Source organism: Taurulus bubalis (genome assembly GCF_910589615.1).
Source record: "Taurulus bubalis genome assembly, chromosome: 11".
Taxonomy (NCBI): domain Eukaryota; kingdom Metazoa; phylum Chordata; class Actinopteri; order Perciformes; family Cottidae; genus Taurulus; species Taurulus bubalis.
Window position 1 is genome coordinate 16,124,794 of NC_136599.1, and position 16,168 is coordinate 16,140,961.

Sequence of the window (16,168 nt, forward strand, 5' to 3'; positions counted from 1 at the left end):
ATAATATGTTTGATATTTAGAAAGAGATATATTTATGTTGACTGAGTTGTTGTTTTTTGCGCATAAAGGATCAAACTGCCAGTCAACCCCATTTTATTATTGTTAGCCTCAGTCAATTAAATATACTATAAGTCTCAGCAATTCACAATTAATCTATCTGCACGGGAAGACCACACTTTTTTATCCACATCTTGACAGACAATGTATAACTTCACATCAGAATTGGACACAAATCTCTGACTTCATCGGCCATTGTTTAAATTTGAGATTCCATCAAGAGAATTTTTAATTTCGCCAAATTGTAATAAACTTTTAGATATTTCTTCAAATATATGTATATGTGTATATATATGTATATATACTATATGTATATATACATGTATATATATATATGTATATATATATATATGTATATATATATATACACACATTTGTCAGTTTTCACAAATAATTATTAAAAAGTACAGCTTTCAGACATGCTGTAATACAAGTGCCTAAGTGGTTTTGTAGGAATAATTGGGATTTAATTGTTTTTTTTCAGCGTTTAATAAGTAGTAACATTTTATCTTGGGTAAAAATATGAAATTTAACTGTTTATACAAGTTGTAATGACATGTTTATGCTTGGTTCCAGCAGAGATATTACACATTTATATTGTCCAACCTTTACATTCTGTAGAGTTTGATGTGATGTGTTTTGTATTGCTATTGCATTATTCAAACTATTAAAAGAGCTTGCATATGTAAACATTTGAAGCACCTAGTAATTTATTCAAAAGCAACAATAAATGTTTACACAATTGAGGTTATATAAATTGATTAAATTATGAATTATGTTAAAAGATGTTTCCTCCAATGTAGTTCAATCTGATGCGAGAAATCCACCTACAGTTTATGCAGAAATGTTTGTAGATTGTCAACAAAAACAAATTGAACCCAGAAGTTCCAACAACAGCACGTTTTAATCAACTACAGCTTCTATTAACTTAAAGTGCAGTGATCTACATATTGTAAATGGCATAAGATGCATTGGGTTAGACTTCAAATACAAAAACATTTTCTAATCCTTTAAGGATCATTGATCTGGAGAAGCGACTACCTAATAAGCTAGTTGAGCCCGTCTTTAGTGTTACTTTGTAATAAATACTACATTTCTTTAAAATGCATCAACACAGACCTGAAGGATCTGCATCACATTTTCCCCAGTTTGGCTTTTTGTTGCAGTTTTCCACTTCATACATCTGGTGTCATGGCAGTAGCCAAATCTAAAGTCTATCTGAAACCCCTACAGACGTTGAACTGGAAATAATCTACACGGTCAGTCTTCTGTGGCTTGTAGTTTACATCTCATAACAGAAGGCTTTAAAGCCAAGCACATCCATTTAGTGTTATGTAGGTCTATGTTAGTCCAATAAAAAGTCCAATAAAAACTGCCTTATCCAGACTACTGAGCTGGATGGTGGGGCTTCTTTTCAGGAGTGGATGGCAGACCGAGCTGTTTGGTTCTGCGTCACGTCTCCTGCCAGCTGAATCCACGATGGACGCTGTCTGAGCCCCTCGACTGTCCTCATGTGTGATTCTGCTTAAAGGATGAAACGACATGCTTCACTTTAATGTATTAGTGTGACACAATTAAGAATACACCCACAGACAATGACAAATCAAATATTACAGTGCCTATAAAATGTATTCACCCCTCCTTGCAAGTTTTCATTAAAGCAACAATGAATCAAAGTAGATTTCATGTGGATTTTTGACACCAACAAAAAAATCCTTTGTCAAATGAAAACAGACTACAAAGTGATCTAAATGAATTACCAAAAAAAACATGTTTCGACTTTCACCCCATTAAATAGGACAACTAAAATATTTCTGGTGCTGATAGATTTTTTTTTTTATGGACCGCACCTATGTGTGGTCAAGGGGTTTCAGTTGATTGTAGTATTATACACCTGTAACACTTGCCACAATACAAGTGGGAAAACTCCTACAGTGACGACAAACGAGCACTATAAGGATAGGATGGTGCAATAAATATAAAATAAAATCCCCTTTGATTTATTGTTATAAACATGACAACTTCCAAGGAGGTATAAATACTATTTGATAGGCAGCTAATGTGCAAGAAGCATGACCTTCAATACCTTTAGTGATATGGTAGCCTGCATACTCTTCATAGCTTGTTAATCGATAAGGCAACATAAGTGTTATCCACACCTGTAGGCAGAAACACATCTATTAGTCTGGGCAGACATATAGGATGTTATCGAGAAATCCCATCTCTGTCTAAAGGAACTTACAGGTTCTGGTCTCTCGCTCCAGTTCAGTGGGCTTCTTCTCCTTGTAACACAGCACCTTGGCCACAATAATTATAACGATGACAGCTACAAGAAATGTCAGGCCGGACACAAGCCAGCTGATCACCATTGGACTCAGTACTGGATCTGGGTCTGAGGATGGGAAGAGATGTCACATACAGGATGAGTTTTTATGAATGGGATTGCATCTTCCACTGCAGCAATGTGATACAAGTACAGTCAAAAAACGAGAAACACCAAAAATAACTGCACAGGAATATCGACATAGAATCTAAATAACAAATATTAAAAAAATGTAAGCACAACACATGCAATGTTACTGATCTTTCATTGGTCTCTATAATATTATCAGTGTCACCTCTGATGGCGATAGGCAGGGGCTGGCTTTCTCTGGAGACAAAGGTGCGCCCACCCAGCTGGACCCGATACAGGCAGTAGTAGTATCCCTCGTTGGAGCTCTGCGCGTTGGGAAAGGTGAAAGTGACGGTTGGGGTGAGGGCGGGCAGGGACTGGCGCACGGTGCCGTTGGAGCGGATCAGACGCAGCTGGAAGGAGCCTCCAGGGTACTGCTGCGGGGTGGAGCAGGTGATGTTAAAGTTGTGGCCTTTAATGACGGAACCAGCCGGGGCCTCAGCGGACGTGTTGTACCAGTGTTGGGGAGTCAGGAGTTCCACTGAGATCATTCAGAAAATAATTAAATTGGTTATTGTGTTCAGGGTAATACAGACAATTGATCAGGCAAAAAAAAGAAACCTTGAAAAAAAAATTAACATTTCTATAAACCCAACTTGGACTTGAACATTAAAACTATAACTTTCCTTACAACTCTTAAATGTTTTCACAAATTATCTTAAATAAAATGACCTTTTCGGTCGGGGTATACTATAGATTTTTGCTAATAAATAACCGGTGACAGTCATATTAACAACAAACGAAGCACAACAAACAAATCATGACAGTTCAGAGTAGGCGTGACAATAAAAATGTGTAATAATAACAATAGCAAATAGAGCCGGCTAAACGTAAACTATTGTGCTTGAGATTAGTATTTGGTGAAACATGATGTGTATTACATGTTACACACTGTATGTTAGAAGTAAATCATTTTAATAAACTGAAATCAAAATGTATTTAAGGCAAGGGACTTGAAATTAAAATAAAACACCCATTAGGTTGAGTTGGACATCGAATGAAACACATAATATTACATAACCAAACACTGTGCTATGGGAATGGGCACTGGTGCAACAGAGTTATAACACATAAGGCGATGTGGTTATGACTCACCAACAGTGATGTTTATGGAGTTGCTTGGTGGGGAGCTCAGCAGCTGAGAAGGGAAGCCGCCCATGATCCTGTACCCACAACTGTAGCTGCCCTGGTGGAAGGTCTCTATGTCTGACAGTGTCAGCTCCACTTTGGTCTGGGTCTGGTCCGCCCTCTGTGTAACCAGTGGTGTAGACACTCCATGCTTGTACAGGTGGAAGTCACTAAGGTGGTGACCCAGCAAAACATTGCAGGCGAAGCGAACAGCCTCGCCAGGAGAGAACACAGTGTGAGGCGACAGGAGGGTGAGGGTGGGCATTAAAAGGGTACCTGCGAGTAAAGACAGGTTGATCACAAAACGTGAATTAGATCGTGAAATGTAAGTGAGTAAGTGAGTTATCGCAGACAAGATAGGTTCTCATGTGATTTTTGAAGGCAGTGTGGGATTCTGCTGAGTTTGGGAACTCGTTCCACCACGGAGGCAGAGATGCAGCAAAAGAGTTTGGATTAAGATTTTAGATTTCCTGAAAATTGTATGCAGTATGAATTTGAATGCATACATGTCTGACTGGTCACCGACCAGAGTAGCCTCTATGAATCAACCCAGCAGAAATCACTCAACCACCTCGTACTGCTCATTGGTGGATCAAATGCCTCAACGGAGTAGACAGTCACCTGAGCATTTCACCCCTGCATCTTTCTCGTGGGTGCAGTAGGCGTTACTGTGAAGGACAACAGCGCAGCGTGTCAAACTGGACTCATGGCCGGAGCACTGGACATGTCGCAGCCAGATCTCTCCACTGCCTTCACCAAACACTGCACTATGAAGGGCCGATTCAGCTAGGCCACAGCCCAGCTCCAGGCACACCACATCGGCCTCCCGAAGGTCCCAGCCATGGTCGCACACGGTCCCCCACTGGTCATGGCGGAGTACCTCAACTCTGCCAGAACACTTGTTCTCCCCATCCACTAGTCTGACCCCACCTGTGGATCAAAGAGAAATCACTCAGAGACAGAAAATGTGGGAACAGCTATGGATGCAGGAGGTTTATATCAATCCCATGCATACCAAAAGCAGCAACTCCATCCCACAGAACACCTAACAGGCCTGTGAGGAAATTACAACCAAAAAAAATACAGATTAAAATCCATTAAAGATGACAGAAATGGCAACTACTAACGTTCAGTCGCTAATGTATTAATTACACAAAGTAATATGATCTAATACAACAGTGCTGCATTGAATGCTCCCTTTATCAGTGTGTTTTTGAGATGTGTCGATTCAACTTTATGGTCATTTTGAAAGGCTGTAACTTGAGATTTTTACAAAACTATATTTTGCTCCCCCTATTTAACTATGGCATGGACTAAATATTATAACATCCCTCAACACAATACAACAAATCAACAGCACCATAACCCAAGTCTCCAAAATAACCAGAGCTTTGTAACAGTGCCTCTCAACAACAACACTGAACATAATAACCTTCATGGAGTAGCATTTATGACAGGCCGTTGTGTCACACTGCTCTATTTGAGATAACGTTAGATAGACACGATAAACACAATGTTAACCAACGGGATCACAACGAGCTACGAGAAACTGTTTTAACATGAATAGTATCACAATATACAAGATACAGTTTCGGAAGTCATAAATACGAGAAGCACGTTATTTCCTTTCCAATGTAATTAACTAGCTTAACTAACCAAAGGAACTGTGCCAACTTCAGCTCAGGTTAAGTGATCCTGTTGCATAACACATGAACGTCAGCTGGTCCTGCCTCAGAGCTAGCTGACAAACACGTTTCCCCCGCCGTTACCTACCTGTTAAAGGGATATGGAGGAACGTCAGCATGGCTCCCCTCACCCTGCCATCAGTGGTACGGGTGGGAAGGGTGCCCGTTGTCGTGGTGACGAGGATACAGACAGCCGTTGAGAGCTAGTGAAAAAAAAAACGTTAGCTAGCTTGTGTGCTACACAGGGTCCCGTCGAACTTACTAACTAACGTACAGCTAACGGCTACCTAGCTGAAACCACCTGACTCCAAAGGCTTTATCGATAACTGATCGATACTAACGCAGCGGTAAACAGTTGATTATTGTCACCAGAATAAAGTGAGGCTGCTGATGAGTCCGGGTGGTTGTCACCATTACGCCATCATCATCGTCGGGATAACGTTGTGAAAGCACAAGCACTCACCGTTAGGCCGCCATCCTAACAGCGACCTGTCGGGGTTTCCGGGGCTGAGCAGAGTTCTCCCTGCGGCAGACAGAGGTCACCACAGCCGCAGCGCCGCTGTATCCCACTCGCTTCTCCTGGGAGTCACTGCTCGAGGGCAGTGCAATCACTACAAGGTCTTTGAACGCAGCATATTTTAAAATGGTTCACTGGATTTATCCAACAAACAAAATGCCTACATGAATATAAAGGGACACTGCTGCATTGTAAAATCGGAGAATACTAATAATGTATTTCTTTCCATTTTCTCTTTGAAATTGTATTTGACAAAGTTGAATTGTCTTTTCGAGAAGTTATAATTTGATTTATATATTTATAATGTGAACGTGGACAGGCCGTCTTAATTGACTGTGACTGTATTTTATTTCAGCACCCAAAAGGGAATTTCATACTAAAAAGACAGATTGTTGTAATAACATGTAGTAACCGTTATGTATGAGGAAGTGAAAGAATAGCAGAAAGGATTTTTCATAACCTGGTAGCCTAAAGTTGTGACCCTGTAGTAGGCTAAACATTTCAGAGAGCGTGGGAAGAACAGCTGGAGAAGGGTGACCAACACCTCCTTCACTATTGTAGACACTGATAGCCACACCATCCAAAGAATTACAACACAATTCCTCCTGCTGCAATCCTCCCACTTCTTCCCATCATTTTGTCACAAGCCCGTTCTTCCAAGATAGAAAGGACAAAGTGGATGACTCAACCAAAAATCACATCAGAAAGAAGATTATTATATACGTACGGATTCATGTCTGAAATGTGAAATCGACACCAAGTGACTAACACAATAAAATGCCAGATGACATTTTCCGGTCAGAGATGACTGGGCTTTCTTATGGACTAGGGTGTTTTTTTCTTTCTTTTTTTGTTTTTGTTTTGTAGGTTTGCATTTTCAGTACCTCATTTGAATCCGTGATCGACCACAAGTCATCCAGAACAGAGACACTTCCTCAGAGGCCGGCCCTGGCCTGGAGAGCTTGTGAAGGCAGTGGGTGAAAATGTATAGTGCAAAATAATAGATATCATGAAAACATGCTTCAGTCTGAAAGAGAACTGCAAATTGGCTGAATATGTATTTTCCACAGAGGCCACAAAGCCAAGATGTTGGAGTCGTGGAAATGAGCGAATCCGAGTCTAGACCTCAATATAATCCGTAGTTTGTGGCAGGACTGGAAAATTGTTGACCTGTGGTTCCTTTGCAACTTCACAGGCCGTCAGGTTTAAAAAAAAGATTAGGGGCAAATTGTCTAAATGTTTAAAACTAATAATAAAGCCTTTTACTCTGAATCAAGTCTGTAATTGCTGCCAACGGTGTCTTTACAATTTAAGGTGAACACTTCTAATCCAATTTATATTTGTACTTAATTTAGCTCAATGTGGCCACCTTTTTCTATTCATCAATAATGTTCCTTTTGTTGCGCAACGCCATAAAAGACTAGCACTACTGTGAATTCATGTTGTAAAACGAAGTACAAAAATGTCAAAAGGGGGTGAATATCTTTATAGGCATATGTGGAAGACTCGTTTCCAGATCTGTGACCGTATGCGAGGCATTACTGTAAAAAGGTAACACAATCTCAGCAACCTACATTAATTGGACAAAAGTGAACAGAAAACACATCTTGATGTTCAGTCAAAGCAGAAATAGACTACCATATGTTTCAAATAGAGAGCAAAGGAGCGTTTACTGCACATTTTAGGTTGGAAAAATGTAGAATATTCTTAAAAGTGGGATGAATTCCTTAAAGACACATTATTTCCTCCCAAATTATTTTTCAGCAGTCAAAGAGAATTTCTTAATTAAATGAATTCAATGGAATATTTGGACTTCAGAACATAACCAGCCAACTTGTCCCTTGTGCAACAACTCTGCTCTGCCCTTTTGCTTTTATCACAGTAATGGTGGATTTTGGCAATAACAGAATAATATCTTCAGTATTTGGGTGAATCACCAAATTATATTGTTTCTTGATGCATTTTATTGAGCCATTGGTCAAATAAGCATTCAAGTTCTCATTATATTATGTAAAAGGTGACTATCTTTTTCCCACAAAGAAAACATACAGATAAGCCTGCATATAATTGTGTGTATATATATATAGATATATTTCAATATATCTACATGTAGATATATGAAAAATATGATACATTTCTCTGTAAATCAAACTTCAAAACCAGTGAATTTGTGAAACAAAAAAACTCAAAAGGATTTGTGGTCATTACAGTTCAAGGAACAGCACTACTACTAGCACTTCATCTGAATTACCAAAATAGTCAACCTGTGCGTGTTGGTACACTTACCACTGATAAAAGGGAACAAACAATGTCATAAAAGAACAAAATATACAATAATTTAGTTAACTTAACACGAGTCCTCCAAGAAGATGACCTTTTTCACAGGTTTGGAGTTTTAATTTACTTCTTCAGTTCTTTTGATAAACTCCTAACAACAAGCTTTCAATAAAATATGTTTAGCTCTTTGGATAACAGTACAACCTGCTTCAGTTCCACCATAAAAGTCTCTGTAGCACCACATTAAATAAAATGTATGTACTGCATTTTCAAAAGTCTTTTGCCCAGCATGTTTTGGGTTTTGTGTGGCGTCCGTCGTTTGTCAGGATCCCAACTTTACAGCATTTTCTTCACTTTGATTCTCCAAGAAAATGGACAATGAGTTCATACGTGGAGAGGACGATGGCGGTGTTAGGGATTTGTCTAATTAGCTGTGGAATGAGTCCTCTATAAAAAGCTGCGTAGCCTTCCTCCACCGCTATTAACCTCCCCGTCTGGAAGAAATACTTGTACTTGCTTCCTTCCTCCCGCAGCCTTGTCCGGATTACCTCTGGAGACAAAAAAAGAAAATAGATTAGTCTTCAAAACAAATACTTGTGTTGCAAGAGACAAACAATGGATGTTAGTGTTTACCGTGTGGATAGGCTATGCAGGACGCACAACCCTTTGAAAAAGCAGCAGCCATCATCAGACCCAGGAAGTCTGCTGCTCCCTTCTCCTTTTCACCATTTGAGGAGGCAAATTGGCTCTTGGCGAGGTGTTTCTTCAGTGTCTCATAGATGAGGAAGCAGATCATGGTCTCCGAGATGCCAGCATACGATGCAGTCAAGCCTCGGTAGAAGCCCCGAATTCCTTCCGTTTTGTAAACATATCGGGCACACTGCAGAGCATTCGTCTTCTTCTCTCCTCGGGCTCTAAAGAGTAAAACCAGTCAGTCAGTCTCATTAGTGCCAAAATCATATTTGGTGGAATGTTGAAACTATAACAGCTATTTTAACTGTAAATGATCATCTTATCTTTTGTTTCTGTTTATTGTCCAAGTGATTCATCAACTTTCAGCCATTTGAGGAAGTATGCAATACCCTGGAGTTTCCTTATTGAGTTGAATGAGTATCTAGTGTAGTTGAAGCTGACTTTTGTAATGCTGCAAGACAGGTGTTCTTTCCAGACAGAGTGACCAGATCTGTTCCTGGGTTCTCACATGATACTACTGCCCTGTACTCTGTAATGTAAATATAGACTCTTCTTCTGCACGCAGGTCAGTGCGTCAGCGGTGTGTATTTATGGAGCCGGGTCACACACTCAGTCTCACAAGGACACCATCGTGGAGCTCTGTTAAAGGTTTCTGTCAAAGGTCATATTATATGGAGTAACTTACCACCACCCAAGTCCCTAAAATAAGGCATATTGTTCAACACCGCTCTAACGTGGAATACTAGCGCTAAAATACAAGTACACACATGATGGCTGAAATTAGGTGTACAAACCTTTTCTCCAGCTGCATTCTGGTCTTGACCATCCAGATGGGGTTCATCAGAGAGTTTGTAACGAAAGCTGAGAACAGGGGGGGTACAGAAGCACATTCAGTTTTACACTTCAGTTTAACAAGATTTATTTCATCCCAACATTGCAACTCATAATAAAGTTGTAAGAATAGAAGTATGCGGTCTAATTGATTTCAGGGAATTACAGCAGGATTACCGTGCAACAGCATTACTTGCCTTGTAAAGAGTGACCTTTTAAAAAAGTCTACCATGTTGGTTTTTAATAGTCAATAATGGCATGCAAGCATTCTGTTATGTCATTCACATGGTAGACAAGGCATGAGCAATAATATTTTTGCAGGACCCTGGATTGCATTACATTTTACAGGAGACTGCTCACCTGCAAGACCAGCAGAGGACATGTGCACCACTCCACTATTAGGGACAAACAACCCATTGAACGTCTCTTTAGATTTTGAGTATGCGGCAAAGTAAATGGCTCTGAAACACAGAGAACAAACTGGTGAGAACTCTACACAGACACTACTGTAAATATTAGAACACAGTCATTAAATGAATGCATTTGAATATGCAAGTGTGTGTTTTATAAACAGCTGGGCAATTCTGCAAAATATTACATTTGGACTTGTGTTGGCCTTTGACAGAGTGCATCCAGAGCAGTCGGTTTCCCAATGCCTGTTCTCTCTACTTGGCTTCTGGAACAAACTGTCACTGCACCAGAATGGGCTGAATAAGCACTGGGTACCACAGAGCGGCCCTGAATGAGAGCCTGTCGAAGTTGGCCAGTGGAATCGAGGGACAGTGGAATTACTGGGCAAAGGATCATGCTGTGGCTACTCATTAACTATGGTGAAAAACATACGCAACCTATGAACCTTTTCATCTTAACAGAGTCTCAAAGTCTAAATCAACATTTTATGGCAAATTCATCAGGACTGTGAATTTTAGGGTTTTATTGAGTTTAGATTATCAACCACACGGTAACGTGCCAAAGTCCTGACTATTTGTTGAAACTAAAAAAAACGTGAAATCGAAACAAGATGTACCGAACATAATACTGAACTTTGACCTATGGCAGATTCGTTATTATCAAGCCATCGTTAGTACTGCGTATAATATTTTTTTAACAAACGGTTTAACTAAAACCTAAAACATAGTTTCTTATTTGTTCTTCAACTTATGAGTCTTGTGCCAAGATAAGTTTGATCAAATACAGACGATTTGTGTTGACAGACACCGTTGCACACAAAAACAAAACAGCTGATTCAAAGAACACTGTAAGGTAGGGGTAAGCCAATGACAACAGCTTCCCGTTTACACAGACTGTTAATGCTGTCAGCCATTAAAGTTACAAATATAAAACACAGCCTCCTGCTTTTCTGTTTTCTTTAGTTAGTGGCTGTGCATTAATACACTCTGAAGTGTCCTGCCACATAACAACAACAGACTTCACTGAGAAACCACCACTCTGCAGTCTTCTTGGCCTGTTTTGTTTATCGTTTTTGAATATCACTTAAAGGGTGTCATCACAAACCTGTTCTCTTAAAGGGCAGTTATTATTCACACAGAGCTTGCCAGTGTCAGGTCTTTGTTCAATAAAAACAGCAATGTGTGAGGATGGTGGTGAGATTGAGTGTAGTGGGGACACTGATGTATCTGTACCTCGAGGGGGCCACACCAACAAGATTTGGCCCCAGACCACGGAACAGTGATCTTGGTCCCTCTTTTTCTAGTATTGACCTGCAACAAAAGAAAACCACCATCAAAACACTACTATTTGAGATTACATACACATACATATGTTACAGCAAAGGCCTGTGGAGGACCGTCCCCACCGGTTCTATTATGGGAATGAGTATGACGGTTCCTGCAAAGTGTTTCGCCAGTCCTGTTCACTTGAGCTGGTTTAACCAAGTTTAAACATGAAACCCAGTCCTCTCTGCAGAGACTGGTAACGTCGCCTCAAGGTTTTTTTTAAAACTCTTTGAAGGGAGTGAACTTCACTGGCCAGATGCTAGTCAAGTCTGTCTGGGGCCTTGCTAAGGGGGAGGGTAAAACTGCAATTTGTGCTGGTGTTTGTAATGCAAACCGTGTCTCTCGAGTAGTGTTCACGCATTCCACCTCTCTCGCTGATACCCGGACACCTCCTCTCACACAACAATGACTTTAAAAACCCAATAACACAGTGATCACTATTGTGGTGTCAATGACTTGGAGAAGGAGTTTCAAGTCCAGAAATAGTTTTGCATAAATATAAGCCTGTAAATGGAAAGACAATTTCCTCACAGTTTAAAAAAATATTTTTGTATCAGCTGAGGTAAGTTGGAAAAACTAGCAAAATATCTAGATTTACACAAAAATGTGTGTTATTTGTACATATACTTTTTTTTGCTTTTGAAATATACATGTATTTGCATATTGATATACAACTTTAACTGCAACATCTGAACAGTCCAGACTGGTTCAGTTGGTTGCCCCAGTCCTTTCAGTGTAATACGAGTCGTTCTAAGCACCCTGGATAAAATCTCCCCTTCTTCGTCTTGGCACGCCAGGATTTACTAGTCATAAAAAAGCTGCTTGCATGGACACCACAAAAAAAAAAAAACATGTCAGCCATGGTGGGACACCCTGTTTTGGGCTGCCCCAAAGAGCAGTTGAAAAACAAGATTACACAAAAATAAATAAATGTATATATAGCAGGGTATAAGTCAGTTTTATTTGTCACTTCTATTTGTGCAAACATGCAGAAGATCTGAAATTGTGTTTCTCTTCTGTCTGACAAAGTGGGTAGTGCAAAAACAGTTAAAAGTTAAAAAATAGAACATATGAACAACATAAATAAACAACATAACATAAACAACATAACTCAGCAAGGCGTCACTTTGTAACTGTAAAGGCAACCAGCTTACAATAATGACAGTCCCTTCAGGGTAGTCACACTAAACAGCAGCAACAGCTGTGTGTATTGTTGTTACTTTTGTTGCAGTTAGAAAAATGCAACTACCTCAAGAAACAGCCAACAAAAGAAAATAACATCTTACCGTAAGACCTGAAGCAGCCCTGGAGTAACTGTACCCGGTCGAATAACTCCAGTACCGCTTAGGGTGCCCATCTGGACCTGGAAGACGGGTCGAAGGGCGAGGCCAGAAGACTGCAACCGTGTTTTTAACACTTCCAGGGGGCAGGTCACGATGGCTCCCACCGTACCACTACATCTGAAAATTGACACAAAAAAAACATACAAGTAAGGATTATGGACTCTCGGGTGTTTAAAATGTTACAAGCAAATATAGTTAGAGTTGGTCTTGCATTTGCATTTCGGCTTTGACTAGCAGAGTGTTCTTCCATCGTAACACAGCTGAGGAGCTATGAACAATTATGGTCAAAGACCGATCTCTGGCTCTGCAATGGAAATACTCAAGTCAACCCAACACATCTGGGGCAGAGGGTTTTATGGCTCAGACGCTCTAATTGCAGAGTCATTTCCCTGTTCTTGAAAATCTATTCAAGCATAAACTATTGCATGAATTTAGCTATTTAAAAGTTTAATTGGTACATCCTTTATCAACTATGTCTATAACCTTGTCAGCGACAGGCTTAGACGTCTGGAAGGGATCAGACTAAGCCTCTGTATGGTTTGTGCTGAGGGGAGAGAGTCAAATAAATATGATGCAATTAGGTCAGGTATTACATTTGGAAAGTCACCTGTCCACACATATCTGAGTGTTTTGTTATTTAATTATTACATGATGTTCCACGTTGCACAACCTAATTTGACTGACAAAAGTCTGCAACCATGAGGACACAACGCGTTGTTGTTTTGGCCATGACCTGTGACCACAAAATTAAGAAATCCAGGTGAAGGGGTTGAAAGAGTGTGAGCAGTCTGGAAATGACCAGTGTGTTTTTAAAATGGTGTGTTTGCGTGTGTTTATTAAGTATTGTTGTTAGTATGTCAAACGAGCTCGGCCGGTTTTCAGAGTAATGGTTACCTCGAAAGGTAAACACACATTTCTCCTCAGACGGTTCGACACATATTTTAAGAGTCTATGAGGAGATTCAGGTGGATACAGTTCAACATCTTAGTCTTATTATTATTATTATAATACAGTCGACTCCTTTTAAAACCGGTTTCATGTGTGGAGCCACAACGTGTGAAGTTATAGCTCGGTAACCTGAAGGCTCATCGCAACATTTCAAGGGTAAAATGGCGTCATTTGAACAAGTCAGCGCAGTTTAAAAATGTGACTTTAACATCATGTGGAAGCCAACAAGCTTGTCGTAATACCACAGGCCCAAATGTGACACTGAGGAGTTGATCTGCCTCTTTGAACGTTACATAACGCGAAGGACGTCGGCTAAGGTTAGCGACCTACAGCCGGACGTCTCTGGTGACTGCGACACGACAGCAGCCTCACAGGATTGTGTTACACACAGTAGGGGTGTAACGCAGTATACCATCACGTTGTTCAGCACCTTCCAGACCAGACACGCTGCAGCGGGACCCTGCTAGCGGACGGGTGCTAGCACACTTCCGCAAGGAGGTTTCGGTTAGCTACTGATCCAGGGACTTGAAGATGTGGTCGAGACGCTCGTTGTCCACGACAACAACGTTATTTAATAACATCTTTAGGATCCATACCTTAATACAAATGTGAGTCAATATACCGTATCGCCCATTTGCGCCACAAAGAAGAGCACAGCCCAATAAACCGATGTCCCCGGTGTTAAATGCGGCAGCTAGTGCTAAGCTAACACGAGCTAGCTCGGCTCCCTCCATTAGCGGGTCCGCGGCTCTCTAACGCGCGTGAGGTTCACGAGTCATTTCTGGGTGACTCGTGTAACAAACCCCGTGGCACCCAAGGTCGCCTTACCTCTGAACCTGTTGAGTTATTAATAACCCTTAAACCGGCGAAAAGCAGTAACGTGAGCGTTCACTTACCCCCCTGCAAAGAGATTCAGTAGAGTGTCCTTCTGCATCCTTTTCGTCTTCACACCGCCACCATGCTCGTGTTATGCCGCTTGTTAAAATCTCGTCGGGCCGGAGGAAAGGAGAGGATCCGCGGCGGTGTGATCCCCGTGTCCGTGTGCTGCCCGTATCTCTCTACCGGCTCGGTGGAGCGGCGCCCGGGTGACCTGACGAACTGCTCACGGTTTACGTCAGAGGGCCGGACGGGGGTGTTGTCCGTGACGTCAGCACATGTGCTCGCCACCGTGCGCAAGTGGGCTGTTTTTTTTCTTCTTCTTCATGTTGTTGGACAATTATTACCAGCCACAAAAACACCCCGAGAACAACACTTTGTACTTCTGAGTTCCTCCTGACCTTCACTGGTTTCAGTGTAAAATAAACGGGTTTCATTCTGCACATTTTATAACAATATTCATTCAATTATTTTGTTTTAAAAAGAGGTAATCGGTGCATAAAGAGACTAAAATGTCTTCAATTAATTTTTTTATAAACCAAACACTATTATTTAGTTCACACTTCACTTGTGAAGTACATATGAATAATAAGAATGCAACATGAGAATACAAACGTAGAACTTTCAGGTTTTTAGTGAAGTCTGAATTGCCATTTTTTACTTTCCATCAAACTATTAGTGGCTGTTCCTACTCTCATAAGAAATGGATCGGGAGATTTAAAAATCAGCATAAAACGTCTTATCTTCTTCAAATGGAACACCACAGAACAACATGGCTCTTGATTTTAATTGGAGAGGAAATATGACTCCATGCCTGTTTGTGTACCATGATGGGCATGTGATGTTATGGTATGTGCTGTGTACCAATGAGCATCGTTGGTATGCTGTCACCCTGGAGATATCTAGGCTATAAATCTACTGAAGAATATTAGCGCTTTATCTGTCCTTTTGTCTGTGCAATAACATCTTTTGTAATTTTGTCAATACTGTCTCGTCAAATCAGCTGCACTTGCTTTTCGTCCTATTTCAAATCATAACACAGGTTTGTCATCAAGTGTAGACCGACATAAACATGTAAACAAATATGTGATTGAGCAATAAAGTGCATTTCTCTTATTGCACAACAGGTCTTCAAACCAGATACAGAAATACTTCTGGAAAGGAACTTTCAACTGGCAAATGTATTTTAAAGTGGTTAAAGTAACAATGTGCATTTACTCCAGTATTGTACTTAAAGTTAGTGTGAGGAACTTTGAACTGGTGATAAAACTCTGAATTTACTAGTAATGTCTCTACACAAGTAAACAAGACCCCCAGCGAGAAGATACGCTTAATGCTCGTCATTGGTGCCACCAGGTCAGATTGAGCAAAATTGGACTAATGTTCGCAGGTTCACCAGAAACTCCTTCAGTTCGGACTCGAACAGCAGCAGCCACAGATCCGGCTTTGCTGCAGCCTTCGACCTGCAGCCAGTCCAAAGTCAGACGCAGGCCAAGAACCCAGATGTCTTAACTCAAAGCACAATTTCTTTGTTTTCACTCAAATATACATTTTAAATTTGAGATGTTTATGTATTACATAAATGTCAGGCAGGACTTTGCTTTTTCTTCTTTCCTGCACCACGA

The 16,168-nt window shown here is 40.6% G+C and overlaps 2 protein-coding genes across 3 annotated transcripts; both read right to left on the minus strand.

Annotated features, from left to right (window-relative positions):
* Positions 1–942: 942 nt before the first annotated feature.
* LOC306743191 (uncharacterized protein) lies at positions 943–5,520 on the minus strand. 2 transcript variants are annotated; one of them, XM_079225683.1, is made up of 8 exons: positions 5,411–5,520; positions 4,653–4,691; positions 4,259–4,567; positions 3,605–3,913; positions 2,676–2,990; positions 2,300–2,449; positions 2,144–2,216; positions 943–1,578 (listed from the first exon to the last, which is right to left on the minus strand). In XM_079225683.1, exons 1-7 carry the CDS (start codon positions 5,439–5,441, stop codon positions 2,173–2,175), a joined length of 1,197 nt encoding a protein of 398 aa, XP_079081809.1. In that variant the 5' UTR covers positions 5,442–5,520; the 3' UTR covers positions 943–1,578; positions 2,144–2,172. The 2 variants fall into 2 exon arrangements, with proteins under 2 accessions (XP_079081809.1, XP_079081810.1); XM_079225684.1 differs by having other exon boundaries at positions 943–1,581.
* A 1,796-nt stretch (positions 5,521–7,316) lies between these two features.
* slc25a33 (solute carrier family 25 member 33) lies at positions 7,317–14,694 on the minus strand. The gene is made up of 7 exons (XM_079226564.1): positions 14,564–14,694; positions 12,663–12,836; positions 11,284–11,361; positions 10,001–10,101; positions 9,604–9,670; positions 8,750–9,030; positions 7,317–8,666 (listed from the first exon to the last, which is right to left on the minus strand). The coding sequence occupies exons 1-7, from the start codon at positions 14,599–14,601 to the stop codon at positions 8,467–8,469; spliced, it is 939 nt and encodes a 312-aa protein (XP_079082690.1). The 5' UTR covers positions 14,602–14,694; the 3' UTR covers positions 7,317–8,466.
* Between the last annotated feature and the right edge of the window lie 1,474 nt (positions 14,695–16,168).

What these genes read in the sequence shown, in the direction of transcription:
- LOC306743191 (XM_079225683.1), bottom strand. Translation starts at nt 5,441, where the DNA reads ATGCTGACGTTCCTCCATATCCCTTTAACAG. An exon ending in GGATGGAGTTGCTGCTTTTG is followed by an intron (nt 4,568 to 4,652) that starts GTATGCATGGGA and finishes TTTGATCCACAG; the next exon opens with GTGGGGTCAGACTAGTGGAT. An exon ending in TGCAGGGGTGAAATGCTCAG is followed by an intron (nt 3,914 to 4,258) that starts GTGACTGTCTAC and finishes CTTTACTCGCAG; the next exon opens with GTACCCTTTTAATGCCCACC.
- slc25a33 (XM_079226564.1), bottom strand. Translation starts at nt 14,601, where the DNA reads ATGCAGAAGGACACTCTACTGAATCTCTTTGCAGGGGG. An exon ending in GTCCTCTGCTGGTCTTGCAG is followed by an intron (nt 9,671 to 10,000) that starts GTGAGCAGTCTC and finishes CCCTGTTCTCAG; the next exon opens with CTTTCGTTACAAACTCTCTG. An exon ending in AGAATGCAGCTGGAGAAAAG is followed by an intron (nt 9,031 to 9,603) that starts GTTTGTACACCT and finishes TTTACTCTTTAG; the next exon opens with AGCCCGAGGAGAGAAGAAGA.